This window comes from Pseudorasbora parva, chromosome 3, assembly GCF_024679245.1.
Source record: "Pseudorasbora parva isolate DD20220531a chromosome 3, ASM2467924v1, whole genome shotgun sequence".
NCBI lineage: Eukaryota > Metazoa > Chordata > Actinopteri > Cypriniformes > Gobionidae > Pseudorasbora > Pseudorasbora parva.
This window is the reverse complement of record NC_090174.1, coordinates 56,428,556-56,445,752: the sequence shown is the minus strand read 5'-3', so window position 1 is coordinate 56,445,752 and position 17,197 is coordinate 56,428,556. Positions and strand designations below refer to the sequence as shown.

Genomic DNA, 17,197 nt, shown 5'->3' with positions numbered 1-17,197 from the left:
ATATATTATTTCCTTCATTATATAACTCCTTTAAAGCATAGACAGTAAAAGAAATGGACAGAGCGATCCCATTGCCTTCTACGGCGTTAAGTGATGTCAGTAAAGGAGCACTCACTTCCTGATGGCTGAGCGAACTGCGCAGGCTCAGACTGAGCTTGACGACGTAGATGTGACGTGAGCCTCCTGTCTGACAGCTGTAGGTCTTCTAGTAGTTGTGGAAAGTGAAATCTGAATCACGTTGTTTAAATATTTTCTCCCGTTGCTTTTGGCTCACTATGGGCTTCTCCCCATTCTCACCCCTTGACTTTATCAGACTTTATGTCTCCACGTCCCCCCGACTGCCTCATAGACAGTAAAAGATTGCCTGCGAGCGTCTCCTCAGGTCTATACGGTAATTTCTCAACTGTGCGACAGAGTCGCGTTGGTTATGACGCAATAGTTAGCATATTTTTACAAAAACAGCTTCTACGGGGCGATAGTGTAAGATACAAGGTAACGGAGCCTTTTATGCATTGTCGTGTTTCTTTAGAAATAAACAATAGACAAATGGAGTCTTTAAACGTCTCAGATGTAAAGTTATTCACTGTCAAAGTGACTCAAAAATGAATGGGAGTCAATGGGATGCTAACAGCAGGTGATGGCTTGGTTAGCAATGGCAGCCCCTAGGGGTGGAACGCTTTCCGAGCGCTACATTACCCCCTTGCTTTAAAGCAGCACTTGGCTACTTTTGCTCTCTGGGTCCCCCTACAGTTGGGAAAAAATAATGTCCTCAACTACTGTCATAAGATCTGTCATCCTACAACAGGGGTGCCATCGTGCGTGCATTTGTTGACATGACAACCCTGATAGCCCTGAACTAGTGATGCGTGGGTCGTCTCATAACCCGCTGACCCCGTATGTTTATTTAATGGTCGCGGGTGCGGGGCGGGTTGTAAAAATATATACAGTGGTGCGGTGCGGGCCAAATAACTTCATAAAAGCGTCCCGCGGGTCGGTGCAGCACTAACAGTTCCCCTGAACACTGCAAGAGGAGTTCAGAGTTCTTCTGGCGTCGCGTGTGAAATGTCTTCATCCCAGGTAACGTTACAGTCAGTGGCATGTTTCAGCATGTCATATGAATATAATTTCATGGGTTTTATTTTTTTCAAACGCCAAATAATCACGATGCTCACGTTTACAAGCCAGCGTCATTATAGTAGTCTATTGGTTACCGTTTTACAGAATCTATATGATACTTCAGTTCAATGTTTGAGTGGTAGGTCATCACCGTAACAAGCAGGACCGCATCGGTCGGGCACGCCTCCTTCAGCTCACGCCGACGAGCAAACGCTGGTCACATGTTGATCCTCGTCCTGCCTTTAATCCCATCACTTTTTCGTTTCCTCTTATTGCTTTCCTCCAACAAAACCTTTTCTTTCTTATTTGTCTCTGCTGCTTCGGACATGACTATATTATCCGACGAACAAAGTTGGGCTCGCACGTCCGAATGTAAGGAAGTGTGGGTGTTGGTGGAAGTGACGTATATGCCGTAAAGCTGTCGAATTTTGTAGTTCCTTTTGTTCTCGGGTTACTACCCGAAACCCGAAGTTTAAAAGTACGATTAAAAACGATACAGACCCCATCAGGCTATGGCAGACGTGTCATTCAACCTATTGTAAGTCGATTTATCATCACAAGAGTCTTAAAAAATATATTATGAAGGTTGAAAAGTTATCTAGTGCTACTTTAAAAGACTGTAAGAGTCGTTGGCATTTAAATCTCATTCCAAACGGAGTATCAAAATGATAAAAAAATAAACTAGGTAAGTGTAATGGCTCTTTGAATGTCGGACGCTTCCATTAAACATGGGAAAATCAGAGTCTTCTGAGAGAAGGTGTGTTATGTGTGTGTGTGTGTGTATGTGCCTTGGGTAAGGGTTCCATCACGTAGACTCTTCCAGCTGATTTTGGGGTCGCTAGTGAAGACCGAGCAGAACTGGCACTTTCTGGACGGGTGCGTTCAGCTGAGGAGGACAGAGACATGTTCCTGGAGTGACCCAGAGCTGCTTCTATGGGTCAGGGCAGAGAACACACTTCACTGGACATGCATTTATACAAGAACATATAGGTGTTTGAAAGGCAGCAAACGGATCATGTTAAAGTTGTAGGTAGAAAATGTGAGATTTTCAAACTTTCAAGTCTACAAAATGTTTGAATGAGTCTGTAACAAGTAAAACTGAATTCATTGCAGAAAAGTTTAGATAAAGAAGATACAGAAGCTTAACCCTATAAAGCTACATATTTGATATGCAAATGTTAAGGCTTTTGATCAGCAACACGATCAAACTGCAGAAAAACGTTGCATATGATCTACAACATGCCGTCTGATTGGTGGTTTATGCTTTTTAGCAAGTAAAAGTATTTTAGTGTAGTTGTAAAGACATCCCCCTTCAGCTCGTGGGTCACGTGTCTTTGTGCTGTGAAATCTTTACAGATTTTTTAAATTTTAAGTAAATGGTAAGAATCCCTTTAATATTGTTAGCAATATTTCAAGATGAACACTTACTGGACTGAAGCAGGTTTGGTTTACTTGATTATCTCTACATCATGCTTTAGAAAAGTCATTGAAACATTGTTTTATTTCAAATATGGTACATCAGACTTTCAAGGAAGGTTTATTAGTTCATCTCTTAATCATCATTGTATTCATTGCAAAATGTTATGCCCCCCACAATAATAATAAAATAAAATAAAATAAGGCTTTGGTCATAAAACTAAGCATTTAAATATCATCTTACAAAGACATATTATTGCGAGATATAGATTGAAAACTGATATTTATTTGTATTTTATGCAAGTAGCCAGCTATACTGTTATATATAAAAAAAAATATTTTTATTTTTTACAAACAATCAGAATGTCATCCTACTTTTTTGGCTATGGAAAATCAGAAACTGCACCGAATTGAATATTTTACTCAGTTTGGGCCTCTGAATAAAACTGAGCTCCATATTCTCACTATATCATCTTATATAAGCTATAAAAGCCTGATGTATCAAACACTATCTCAACAAAAACACTAACAAAAATTATATCTATATGTGACACTGGACCACAAAACCAGTCACCAGTCCCACGGGTATATTTGTGGCAATAGCCGACGATACATTGTATGGGTCAAAATGATTGATTTGCCAAAAATCATTAGGATATTAAGTAAAGATCATGTTCCATGAAGATATTTTGTACATTTTCTACCATAAATATTGCAAAAATTATTAGTAATCTGCATTGCTAAGGACTTCATTTGGATAACTTTAAAGGTGATTTTCTCATTATTTAGATTTTCTTTACATCATACATCAACGGAAAGCTTATTTGTTCAGCTTTCATATGACATATAAATCTCAATTTCAAAAAAATTGACCCTTATGACTGGTTATGTGGTCCAGGGTCATATATAGTTAAGACTTGAGTAGCCTGAAGACAGTCAGTGTACCTTTTCCAACAGAGTCCATCGTGTCCATCAGAACCATCTCCACATTTTTGTAGAGAGTTTCCTCATCTACGTCTGCTGTGACTTTCACAAGAATATTCTGCCAGTCACCAAACCATTTCTCCAGTTTTGGCCATGTGTCATGGAAACCACTAATTCTATTAAAGAAACCATAGCATAACCACTATATTATGATCATTTTGTGCCTTAAATTTTTTTTTGAAAGTCACAAAAAAAATTCTCCATAGTATAGCATTTTTGAATGAAGCAGCATTTAATGAAAAAAAAAAAATGTAGAATGGAACTTCATTTTATGCACTGGGATTTGCCTGGATCATGTAATGTTAATCTATTTTACTAGACACTGTGTGTTTTCTTTGCATATTACAAAATCTATCAATCTTTGCTATTGTAATTGTGTATGATGAAAATATGTCTCGTGTACTGAAAACACCCACCGTACACTTTCACACACCTTTGCTGTATCTGTGTCATCCGCAGGCTTTTGTCATCAGACATGGATCCTGGATCTTGTGTGTCCAGATCTGTCATACTCATCTTCTCATCTGGAGCATCACTGCCTTCTCTCTCCTGCCCTCTGCTCTCCCCGTCTACTACTAATAAAGATAACACAGCTTATTACATACTAAAACAACAATACCTGTCATGTTGGTAAGTTCATAACATCTAGCATTTGAATCTTCATAACCTCACCCGCCTGGTGAGCGGCTCGCTCCAGAACCTGCTCGTCTGAAGCGTCTAACAGCACCACTACGTCCAGTGCAGGGGATGGAGGACTTGGATCATTAGGTGTGTTTTTGTCTGTGGATAAGTTGCTTTGTGTTTTTGTCTCATTCTCATCTGGTTCTGTCCCGTTCAGAGCTTTCTCCAGCATCTGAGCCTGACTGATGTCCACTGGGAACCCATCGATGATCCAGCCACTGTCAGCAGGGATGTTCCTGAAGAGCAAGGTAGGATGGAAGTCAAACTGGTCTTTAAAGAACTAGACTATCTTTCAAGTCAAATTCATTTATTAAGCACTTTTCATAAAACACACTGTTTCAAAGCAGCTTTACAGAAAATTGTCATGTTAGTGTTTATAATATCTTAAAGGCCCGTTCACACCAAGACCGAAAACTATAAAGATAACTAAAATGATAACTATATTAGGGTCCACACACCAATATTGTTCTGTCTATTCTAAGCGCGTGTTGCCATTTTTATCTACCGCTTTAAATGCTAGAGCTCTTTTAAGTTGGAAGGATTCGGATTGGCTGTCAATATTTTTATTTTACATACCGGTAATCAGCAGGAAAAATCATTCTGAAAGATATTGTTTCTCTGTGCCGTTATCATAGTTGTGGTGTGGCTTTTTAGAACTATATCTTTATTGTTATCGTTAAAGGCACAGTTCTTGGTGTGAACAGGTCTTAAGGATACTTCACTGCCTTTTCATATTAAACTATGTTATTCCCTTAACTTAAACGAGTTGATACATACCTCTCTCGTCTCAGTGCGTGCTCTTAATCTCTCTGACGCGCAGTGACGATCTGATAGCATTTAGCTTAGCCCACTAAGCCCAGTTCATTCACTATGGAACCAAACAGAGATCAAGTTAGAAGTACCAAACACCTCCACGTTCCCCCTATTTAAATACAGTTACACGAGTAGTTGAATGATCAAGTATGGTGACAAAATAAAACGTGGCGCGTTTCTAATCGAATTAAAAAGGAGAACTATAATATATGGCGGAATAGCACTTCTGAGAGTACTTCGGCTCGGCGCAGTAAAAAGTCCCGGCCGAAACATCTTCCCTCACATCTCCCTATTGACAGAAATGAGAGAGTGAGGGGGATGTGTGAGGAAAGATGTTTCGGCCGGGACTTTTTACTGCGCCGAGCCGAAGTACTCTCAGAAGTGCTATTCCGCCATACATTATAGTTCTCCTTTTTAATCCGATTAGAGAAGTACCACGTTTTATTTTGTCACCATACTTGATCGTTCAACTATTCGTGTAACTCTATTTAAATAGGGGAAAAGATGGAGGTGTTTGGTACTTCTAACTTGATCTCTGTTTGGTACCATAGTGAATGAACTGGGCTTAGTGGGCTAAGCTAAATGCTATCAGATCGTCACCGCGCGTCAGAGAGATTAAGAGCACGCACTTAGACGAGAGAGGTATGTATCAACTCGTTTTAGTTAAGGGAATAACATAGTTTAATATGAAAAAGCGGTGGAGTAACCCTTTAAGACTCTCATGCCCTATAGTTGTATTTATCAGATTAGAGCTGGGTGAGTTGACTTGTTACGACGATACACGCAATCAAGCTGTTGAGATTTGCTATATAGCATAATCAGGACCAAAGCACGCACATCACCGGCAAAAATATGCTCAAAAGTTGGATGCTCGACTAAAGAGATAATAAAAAACAGAAAAAAGTTGGCACAACAATTTTAATAACTTAAAAACTCCCACACGTGTTACGAACAAACAAAGCAGGCTCTTCATCAGACAATTACAAGTCTGCTCAACAAACCTTTAGTCACATTCTAGGACTAACCAAGAATCTTTGTGAAAAAAAATTAAGAAAAGGACATACCGGTATATAAATTTCAAATTGTCTAAATAATATAAAAAATAAAAATTCTTGGATTTCTATTGGTTTAGTCAGAGATCATGATTTTCTTTCTTTATTTTTGCATTTAATCTATTATATTTTGTTGCCTTTGTGCTCCACGACTTTATTTTTAGTATTATCTGTTTATTGTGTTTTTTTTGGTCATGTGATTCTTGATTAGTCACCTGTGACTATAAAGGCTTGTTGAGCACACTTTAAATTGTCTGATGAAGAGCCTGCTTTCCTCAAAACGTAACCAGTGTGGGAGTCTACTATAAAACATTTTTTTGCATATTTTTGGAGCTGTGGAGTTCCAACTATTTTCTGTTTTTTATTTTCTATATAGCGTAGCATAATCGCCTTACGTAAGAACGTGTGTGGACGAAGTTGGACATACTTGTATTGTATATTCAACTTTATATAGAGAGCATATATATTTTATATATAATAAACATTTTGCAATGATAAACAATCTAGCAGTTGAGATTTACCATATAGTATTGCACGCCCTGATTTTGCCGAATTAGATATATTCTTGTTGATCCTGGAACAACATTTCTGTCTGAAAATGTAGTCATAGCTACCCCTAAACCTATCCATACCATAAGTTATCCCTAAAATCAGAGGGAAATGATGGTGAATAACACTGGCTGTAACCCTAACCTTGACATTAAGTGTAAACTCAAATCTAATGAGAATGTTGTTCCAGGTGTTTATCCAGGAACATGTTGCACTAGGTATATATACTTAGAATTCATTATTAAATTAATAATTCATTAATTCATCAAAGGAAATAATTTTTTCATGTGCACTAACATGAGATGAAAATACTATCTCTAAATAAGTACAGTGACCACATAATTATACGTGTTAACCCACTGATATGGATACTACCGGTATGAAATGTTTTGCAGAATAAATAACCTACCAAAAAATGATTTGAATCAGAGAATTCTGTCAGAATCAAATATTCCGGAGAGTGTCATGTAGTAATGTGGTCAGTAAATTAAACATTTTAAGTTAACTAGTCAGAAAATAATCATTATTTATAAAGACGCAATAGGCCTACAGCTCTGTACCTGATAGCATCCACTATGATGTCGACCAGAAGTTGATCAGGAACAGCTTTGCCTGTCCTAAGAGCCTTCTCCACCGCCGCACCACACTGCGCTCGCAACGGCCACTGCACAACACAGCACCGAGCGTCACAAACCATATCAGAGCAGTACATACAGACCGTTGGTGTGGAGAGTGGCTTTGTGTTTGCTTTTACTTTTTCTTTGTCCTCTATTTCGGGAAGTCCAGAAGTCTCATGAGCCTGCGGTCCTGATGTGAGACATACGTGAGAGCTGATCACTACTGGAACTTGAGCATTTTCATAGTAAATAAATGTCACTCTTTTTAAACTTTATCTTTATTAGGGTTTTTGGGTTTAGTATAGAGCATTTATGGTGAAATATGGGGGGACATCCCGGAAATATGAAAAATTTTATATATATAAAATTTATATATATTTAATAAATTAAATGCCCCCACATTTAATTTATTAAATATATATACATTTTATATATTTATATAAAAATAACTAACATGCAGTTATATTAAAAGAGTGGGAATAAATGTACATAATACATACAGAAATAAATTATAAGTTTCTATTTAAGAAATAAATAAGTTTACTCAATTATTACACAAATTTATGAAAGTAAATAAAAACCATATAATCAATTAATAGGACTAAAATATTTGACAATAAAAAAAATAACCCACTGAATATTTTATTAATTGTTTGAATTTAATTTTCATACTTTGTCATTCATAGAGTCGACATAGCGTAGAAATAAACATTTCTCATAGGTTTGGGGATGGTAAGAATTTTTAATGTTTTTGAACATTAAAACATTCAAAGCATTCTTATGCTCAACAAGGCTACATGTATTTGATAAAAATGCAGCAAACACAGTAATATTATGAAACATTGTTTTATTTTGTTTTAATTTGAATATATTTAAGTATGAAATAAGTAATTTATTTCTGTGATTACTCCAGTCTTCAGTGTCACATGATACTTCAGAAATCATTCTGATATGATGATTTGCTGCTCAAGAAACATTTATTATTATTATCATCATCATCAATAATATTGAAAACAGTTGTGCTGCTTAATATTTCTGTGGAAACTAAATACATTTTTTAAAATCTACATCTTTTGTGACATTATAAATGTCTTTACTGTCACTTTTCATCAACTAAATGCATACTGACCCCAAATTTGTGAATGGTACAATAACTTGACATTATTGTAAATAATGTCAAGTTTTAAAGGTTTAATATTCTCACATACCTGATTCTATAGGGGAGGATGTCTCCTCCTCTCCATCTCTCTGAGGCTCCTCAATCCCTTCTGTCGGAGAACCGTTTCTCTCCAGGTTCTTCTGAAAATACACGGCAAATATATGGTCAGCCCCAACAGGGAATTAAAGTAATAAAATAGATCACAAACTGTTCTAATAGAGGTTTTGCTAAAAAATATGACCAGATCTGTTGGTTTTCTACCGCAAGAAACGTACATAATACTAAGAGTTAGTTTTCCTGACCTGTGACACTTTTTGGCTTTCCTTCTGATAGGCTGATAGCGCATCCTGGATCAAAGCGTTGGCTGAGAGCACATGGATGCCAAGAGCTGATTCCCAGAGATTAACAAACAGCTTCAGGAAACTTAGTATATCATACCACTTTAAAACAGTTCTGATGTATCATACCACTGTTTATTCCAGTACAGCTCTTACTATGAAGAAGCATCAACTCCTACCGTTGCTGATCCTGGCGAGGCAGGAGGTTTTGCCCGAGAGGGTTTTTCCCAGCATGCACGCTCTGATGGTGAAACGGGGAAACAGGGGAGGAGGAGTGCTGGAAATGGATCGAACTAACATGCTCTGTAGACGGCTCAACACATGATCCAGAATATCATTATTCACTGGTGAGGCTTGAGTCTCGTCCTGTTCAAGCAAAGCCCACTCGCCCATCATGGCCTGAAGTGAACAGACAGAAAGATGCACATTCCCTCGACTGCTATTTAATACTTTACATCAGAAATAATAAATCTACAATAACTCAAAATACTCCCAACATGCTGCCCTTACCACATATTCATTGTAGTCTTGATTATTGAGAATATGGAGCTTCTCCAGCTCAATGATCTGTTCTGGTGTGGGGTCAGTAGGTGTGGGCTGCACACTGGCCACTTCATACAGCGGCTTACCACTGAAAAACAGCTCCATCCACTCCCGCATCAGCTTCACTGGTATCAGACTGGGAAAGAGTGAAGATGGCCGTTTGACCCTTTTTTTGGTACCATTTTTACTAGTGCTGGGGAAAAATTCATTGTGATTAATCGCATCCAAAATAAAAGTTTGTGTTTACATAATATATGTGTGTATACTGTGTATAATTATTATAAATATAAAGAAATATTTGCATATATATATATATGCAAATATTTCTTAAATATATACATGCATATTACATATACATACAAAAGTTGAACCACTGGAGTCACATGGACTATTTAACGATGTCTTTACTACCTTTCTGGACCTTAAAGGGTTAGTTCACCCAATAATGAAAATTCTATAAATAATTACTTACCCTAATATCGTTCCACACCCGTAAGAAATATCTTCGGAACACAAATGAAGATATTTTTGTTGAAATCTGATGGCTCAGAAAGGCCTTCATTGACACCAATGTCATTTCCTCTCTTAAGACCCTTAAAGGCACTAAAGACGTCGTTACAAAGCCCATCTCACTACAGCGGCTCTACAATCATTTAATGAAACGGTGAGAATAGTTTTTGTGCGCAAAAGAAACGAAATAACTTCTATAGTGATGGGCCGATTTCAAAACAAAGTTTCGAACGGTTATGAATCAGTTTATCGATTCAGGATTCGGATCGCCAATGTCACGTGATTTCAGCAGTTTGACAAGCGATCTGAATCCTGAATCGATACACTGATTCATATCCGTTAGAAACTTTGTTTTGAAATCGGCCCATCACTATAGAAGTCATTATTTAGTTTTTTTGCGCACAAAAACTACTCTCGTCGCTTCATAAAATGATTGTAGAGCCACTGTAGTGAGATGGGCTTTGTAACGACGTCTTTAGTGCCTTTATAGGTCTTGAGAGAGGAAATGACATTGGTGTCAATGAAGGCCTTTCTGAGCCATCAGATTTCAACAAAAATATCTTAATTTGTGTTCCGAAGATGAACGGAGGTCTTACAGGTGTGGAACGATATTAGGGTGAGTAATTATTTATAGAATTTTCATTATTGGGTAAACTAACCCTTTCAACAAAAATATCTTCATTTGTGTTCCGAAGATGAACGGAAGTCTTACGGTTGTCGAACGACATTAAGGTAAATAATTAATGACTAAATTTTAATTTTTGGGTAAACTAACTCTTTAATGGTGTAATTAAACAGCCGTCTATGGAGGGGTCAGAGTCAGAGAGCTCTTCGATTTCATCAAAAACCTCTTCATTTCTGTTCTGAAGATGAACCAAAGTCTTATGGGTTTGGAACGACATGAGGGTGAGTAATTCATTTGATTTTTGGGTGAACTAACCCTTTAATGTCAAGCCCTGATCATGACACTGAATACTGGAGTAACGATGTTGAAAATTCAGCTTTGCATCACAGTAATGAATTAGATGTTAAAATATTTATAATTTTTCACACTATTACTGTTTTTACTATATTTATGATTTAAAAAATGCAGCCTTGGTGAGCATAAGAAACTTCTTTCAAAAACATAAAAAACACGTTCTGACTCCACACCTTTATACAGTAGTGTCTATATAAAACAAATGCAGCAAAATGTGCTATACTTTATTTGTATTATAATGCACTATAAAGTTATTTTACAAAGCTTTTTTATTTTGAATAGCAAGAAAACTTTTATTTTTCATCATAGGAGCTTTATAAACTCCATGACAGCTGTTTAGTAGAGTGATCAGGGACATAAATACTTGGCTGTGAGGAGCCGATATTCTCCAGCTTTGGTAGCCAGATCCACAATCTGTCCCAGAATTCCTCTGCAGATGTCAGAGTGTTTGCGACAGCGAGCCTGAGCGCGCTCGGCGGCGAGCTGTTTGTGAAGCTCTTGCTCCATCTTGATCTGTTCACTGCGCTCGAGACGCTCCTGTCGGGCGAGAACCTGGACAGCGGCAGGGATGGGACAGTCATAATCAGAAACTTTTTCTGACACCTTATGGATGGATTTGTTTGCACGTATGTGTGTATGCATGTTTTCTCACAGCTTCTCTATCCAAGGCCTCTTGGAAGTCTCGAAGGCGGCGTTCCTGGTATTGTCTCTCTTGGAAGATCCGGTTCTGTCGAAGGACCTCTTTTTGCTGTTTTATCTGCATCAGCTGCACGGCGATCCTCTTCTCCTGCTGCGTCTGACGCATCAGTCGACTGACCATCTGCTCCTCTCGCAATACCTCCTGCAGAAAGAATATCAATGCAAGAACCAGATATGATCAAGACAAACACGGCTGGCCAAAAGTTTGACATTTTATTGAAATTTATACCCCAGTTTCACAGACAAGGCTTAAGTCTAGTCCCACCAGACTACAATGCATGTTTGAGTTGATTTAACTGAAAGCAACTTGAACTGATATATCTTAAAGGTGTCATGAACTGGCTTTTTAAAGGGGTACTTCAGCGCTGGGAAGATGAATCTGTATTTAAACTGGGTCATCAATGCAGTAGAAATGTGAAATTATTTTTGAATTTGGTGCCTTCTAGACTGAGAAAAGACAGAAAATGTATTTTTGTCTCATGGGGATGAAAGACTACAATTCCCAGAATGCTTCGCTGCCCTGTGAGGCCATTCCCAACGCCACCAACTTGATTACAGTGACTGAGTTAGAGGAGACACTACAATTAAAAACTGAACGTGTCTGTTCAATATAATGAGTGAGTCGCCGCGCGAGTATCACAGCACTGAGCACTGACTGCAGGAGTGATGAGAGCTGAGGTAATCGCGACTACACTCGCGGCATACATTCACAACGCGAGTTCAGTCTGGCGCGTTTCAGTTCATGCCTTTACAAGCTTAACTTTCATAGAAATTAATTTGAGAAGTTAAAAGACTTACATTGCACACCATAGCTCCGTTTAAATGAGTGCCTGTAGCTGAGCTGAGCTCTCCCTGCAAGCTGAGTGTTATCTCCCATCCCCCATGCGCAGATTCAAAACATGCGGAAATGTCTCCCTCTGCTTGCTGTAGTCTTTAGCCTTTGGGCAAACGTTCCTCCTATGATGCAAAAATCGTCAATTTGCATCATAGGAGGAATTTTTCCAGAAATAAAATGCATAAATCTCTTGTCTCAGGGAGATATGAGGGGGAAAAGCACAATAATTTGAATATACTCCAGGGTTTCTACTGATACAAAGCCATATGCTAATCGCTGAAGTAACCCTTTAAATTGTCTGAGGTCAACTAATGACGTTTGTTTGGTTTTTACATTCAATACCATCATAACTATTAAGTAATAGGTTATTTTCCACACTGGTTTTTAGGCTCTCTCCTGAACGCTGGGTTTTGATGGGAGTCCGCACTTGAATGAGACTTGAATAGTCTCCGCTCAGCTTCAGCTCCCCTTCTCAGTTCAGTTCACATGAGGGAGGGATTGTTTTGAAAGCGGCAACCAAAATGACTCTCTCGACTACAGGGCTTGTAAACGTCTTTATCAAACAAACACAATGATTTATTTCTCACCCACCCGCGATTGATTGGAATATTATTTCTGTATTACTTGGCCCACACGATCGGTGGATATAAGCGGGAACTGCGAGCGAGTGCACCCACGCGCGCCCAGATCAATAAAGTCATTTCATTTCACTATTTGCGATTCGCCGGCCTGCCAATGAGCGTATGTTTTGGTAACCCATCTGGAAAACACACAGCCCTGGGACTTCTATTACATATAAAAAAGACGTTTTGCTCACATAAAGTGTGTTACACCATTAGGAATCATGCAGTAGATTGTGTTTAATAGGTTTTCCAGCAAAGTTTTGATCATGTTGATCATTTAGAGGCCTTTGAAACGTGCGTATCAAATATGCTGCAGTAGGCTTTAAGTGTTGAAATAAGCGACGGCAGTGGTCACCTGCTGAGCCTCATGGGCTTGGAGTTGTTCCATCAGAGCACGTCGTCTCCGCATCTCTCTCTGTTCCCGGGCAGCAGAGTCTTCCTCCAGACGCTGACGGATGCTCTCCATGTAATCCCTGTTCCACTGTTCTTTGTCGCCTGTACTAATTGGCTGGGTCACACGACCACTGTAAATTTAGTTAGCAATAAAATTCAGATGGTCAGTGAACGAAATGTGAACGGTATGTCAGCCTGCTGTCTGTAGATTTTTTTTTTTTTGCATTCTTAAATTTTCAAGGATATGCTGACAAACCTGTAGAGTAAGGCTTCACCACCAGCAGGAGAGATCTTCTTCTGGTGCTTCTCAAACTGTTCTATCTCACGGTGAACATGCTGAAAATCATACTTCATCTTAAAGGGTCACAATCAAACAATCTTTGACAATTTGTAATGTCTTTCCATATGGACCGTTTTTCAGTCCGTCACAACAGGATTTTTCAGGATTCTTTGATGAATATAAAGTTCAAAAGAACAGCATTTACCTGAAATAGAAAGCTTTTGCAACATCGTACTTCCGTTTTGGGTCAGTACGTTTTTTTTGTTTTGGGAAAGAACTTAAATGAATACATTTATCCAGGAAGGAGGCATTAAATTGATCAAAAGTGACAGTAAAGACATTTATAATGTTAGAAAATATTATATTTGGAATTCTGTTTGTCAAAAAAACTGAAAAAAAATGTACACAACGGTTTTCAACATTGATAATATTCATAAATGTTTCTTGAGCATCAAATCCTCATATTAGAATGATTTCATTAGAATGATTTCATATTCATATAGAAAAAAGCTATTTTACATTTGAATAATATTTCACAATATTATAGTTTTTTTGTGTTTTTAATTAAATAAATGCAGCCTTGGGGAGCAGAAGAGACTTCTAAAAACATTAAAAATCTTACCGATCAAAACCTTTTGAATGACAGTGTACATATACATACTCATATTATGAATTAGTTTTTATTTTAGTATTTTCAGGTTTAATTTTAGAAAATATGTTTATTCTTTTTTTATTTATCTTTGTTTTCAGTTTTATGTATTCTTCAACTTAAACAAACATTAGAAATGTTGATGTTTCAGCTATTTTATTTTATTTCAGCTTTATTTAAATTACCGAAAACCATTTTAAATATTTTTAGTTAACAGTAACAACTCTGCAGTGTTATATTACAATAATGAGAACTTAGGTGTTAAACATGCATAATTATCATGAAAATAATGTCAGAAGTGTTGTTACCTGAGCCTCTTGCTTTTTCCGAAACTGCAGCTGTTTCTCAGAAGCTCTTGACGTGCGAGTGTGTGGAGGCTTTGGGATCTGGACTATGGCGGACTGAATCTGAATCATAATCTCATTCTGTTTTCTGCGTGCCTGCCGGTGCTGACAAACAACACATCATATCATCAATCTCAGCAAGCACTAATACATGCTGATTCACAGTAAAAATTGACCAAGTGAAACAGAACTGTCCTAACAAACAGTTCATGGCTGTTTGATGCTACTGAATAAATAAAGTTAAAGGTATATATAAATCGCTGGGAAATGTTAGACAGGCAGACCTTTTCGATGTCCCTCAGCCTCCTCTCCTCCAGGCGTTTGAGCCGGTCCTCTTCCTTCAGGAGTTCAGTCATGACCGAGCGGTTGTACATGTCCTGGCCTTTTTTATGGAAGCGGTTTGCGATCTTCTGCATCTTCAGATCCGTCTCACGCTTCACCACCGTCTTCAAGCGCTGTGAGACAAACGGCCTGAAATGACACCCCTGTCTTTGGTCCTAAGGTTGCTGTGTTTTTGTATTATTTTTACAACTTCTGTTTTTATATAAATTCGATTTTTTTAAATATCTAGATGCAATTTTATCTAATATTTTATTAGAACGTGCGGTTTCTTGAGCAGAAAATCATCATATCAGAATGATTTCTGAAGGATCATGTGATACTGAGGACTGAAAATTTAGCTTTGATCACAGAAATAATTTACTTTGACTTTTTAAAAAAAATATATTCAAATAGAATAGAGTTATTTTTTCAGTTTTTACTGTATTTAGTGAGCAATCTTACAGACCCTAAACTTCAGTAAAGTAACTGCACATGTGACTTATTCATTGCTACTGAGAACGGTAACACTTTAGAATAATTCTCATTAGTTAACATTAGCTTATGTATTCACTAACATGAGTTATTGTATTAGTTCATCTTTGTTAATGTTAGTTAATAAAAATACAGCTGTTCATGTTTTTTTCATGTTAGTTCACAGTGCTTTAACTAATGTTTAATCTGCAGTCCGTAACTTTTTGCCCTCTAGTGGTTAATAAACAGAACTGCATGCGTCTTGTGGAAGAACATTGCAGCCGGAGCTACTTCTCTCTGTTTATATCTATGGCGGATCACGCAGGGGCTGTGCTCCTCCGCAGCGGTACCTACCAGTCTGGCCTGAAATAGTCCCAATATAAACACTTATTATAAGTGTACCATAATGATTCAGGGTAAGACAAAAACATGCTCTAGAAAATGGATTCATGTTGTACATTGTTATTGTATAATATTTGTAAATCTTTTAGATTTTAATAAAGTATTAGTAAATGTTAAAATTGACATTAATAAAGATAAATAAGACCAGTTGATTATTAGTTCATGTTAACTAATGTAGTTAACTAATGTCAACTAATGGCCATTATTCTGAAGTGTTACCAATTTGGGTTATGTATATTTTCAGGCAATAAATTATGAGGATCTCCTGAGGGAGGAGGAGGAGAGAAATGAATGTCTGTGACCTCGTACTAACGGATCACCTCAGTATAGATGCTGTTCTCGACGCGGTGTAGACGGGCGGTGGCCGCAGGCTGCATGACCTCCATGGCTGTGGCGGTGAGGCCTGATTTCTTCTTCTTCTGCAGCAGGATGTAGAGCTGGTAGAGCAGATGTGTGGCCGCCCCGTGTCTGCCCTGCATCACCGCTTTAGCCATGGCCAGGTCAAAGGGCACGCCGAGCAGCTGCAGCGTGGGCTCAATACGAGTGAAGTTATTCAACTTTGCATTCGCCGTGCTGTGGAATAACACAGATAACTCACTCATTTTTAAGATATTGATCAATGGCTGTTACAAAATCCATCCATCTATCTCTACATCCATCCATCCATCCATCCATCCATCCATCTAAGTTAATGTTATCTATCTATCTATCTATCTATCTATCTATCTATCTATCTATCTATCTATCTATCTATAGATATGTGTCTCTATATCCATCCATCCATCCGTCTGTCTTTATATCCGTCCGTCGTCTATCTATATCTAAGCCCATTACTTTTAAGTCTATTATATAGGGTATGAGGATCCATCCATAAAAGGGTGGATAAGTTACATATAAAATATTTTTAAAATAATTTTGTATATAAAATAGAAACAAAAATATGTAAGTCCATCCATAAGTTACCTCTGTTTGGAGAACAGGTGGAAGTCTTCCTGCAGCTCATATCTGTTCAGGATCTCTCCTATTAAATAACCGTTAGCAAAATCCCTGGCGAAGGAATACGGCTCTGCAATAATAGATTTATGACATTAGGAAAGAAATGTACGATTATTAGCTAACTGGTAGTTTAGCTGATAAATCAGGTAGGTAACGTTATATGAATGGATCATGCGCGTTAACGTTAACTCGTTTGCTAACGGCTAACGTTAAATCGTATACGAATTATAACTTACCAACGACTTTTGACAGCTGGATTTCTGAATTCAGCCACTGACAGATTATGTCTGACATTCTGAACGCTTAATATTCTTAAGGAAATTCAATAATGTCTATTTATATAAGTCTTAAGTTAATCCAGGCATCTGTATAGCATATGGATGACTTTGTTTTGGGGAGTGTCTCGTTCTGGCGTGGTGTTGCCACA

At 37.8% G+C, this 17,197-nt stretch overlaps 1 protein-coding gene across 5 annotated transcripts in view; it reads right to left on the bottom strand.

Annotated features, from left to right (window-relative positions):
* Window positions 1–17,170, bottom strand: part of spef2 (sperm flagellar 2) — a 29,113-nt gene extending 11,943 nt beyond the window's left edge. For 2 of the 5 annotated variants that reach the window (XR_010904439.1, XM_067439583.1), the window contains exons 1-19: window positions 17,007–17,170; window positions 16,738–16,840; window positions 16,095–16,347; window positions 14,865–15,035; window positions 14,545–14,685; window positions 13,564–13,643; window positions 13,270–13,438; window positions 11,410–11,598; window positions 11,122–11,309; window positions 9,236–9,461; window positions 8,905–9,124; window positions 8,690–8,775; window positions 8,437–8,527; window positions 7,366–7,418; window positions 7,172–7,275; window positions 4,189–4,433; window positions 3,950–4,091; window positions 3,478–3,632; window positions 1,905–2,047 (exon numbers count right to left, since the gene is read on the bottom strand). Coding sequence is in view for 4 of the 5 variants with exons in the window: in XM_067439583.1 (XP_067295684.1) it covers window positions 1,905–2,047; window positions 3,478–3,632; window positions 3,950–4,091; window positions 4,189–4,433; window positions 7,172–7,275; window positions 7,366–7,418; window positions 8,437–8,527; window positions 8,690–8,775; window positions 8,905–9,124; window positions 9,236–9,461; window positions 11,122–11,309; window positions 11,410–11,598; window positions 13,270–13,438; window positions 13,564–13,643; window positions 14,545–14,685; window positions 14,865–15,035; window positions 16,095–16,347; window positions 16,738–16,840; window positions 17,007–17,064 (2,817 nt within the window). In the remaining variant the exon portion in view is untranslated. The remainder of the gene's footprint in view (window positions 1–1,904; window positions 2,048–3,477; window positions 3,633–3,949; window positions 4,092–4,188; window positions 4,434–7,171; window positions 7,276–7,365; window positions 7,419–8,436; window positions 8,528–8,689; window positions 8,776–8,904; window positions 9,125–9,235; window positions 9,462–11,121; window positions 11,310–11,409; window positions 11,599–13,269; window positions 13,439–13,563; window positions 13,644–14,544; window positions 14,686–14,864; window positions 15,036–16,094; window positions 16,348–16,737; window positions 16,841–17,006) is intronic. The other 3 variants (XM_067439584.1, XM_067439585.1, XM_067439586.1) reach the window with 3 other exon arrangements.
* Between the last annotated feature and the right edge of the window lie 27 nt (window positions 17,171–17,197).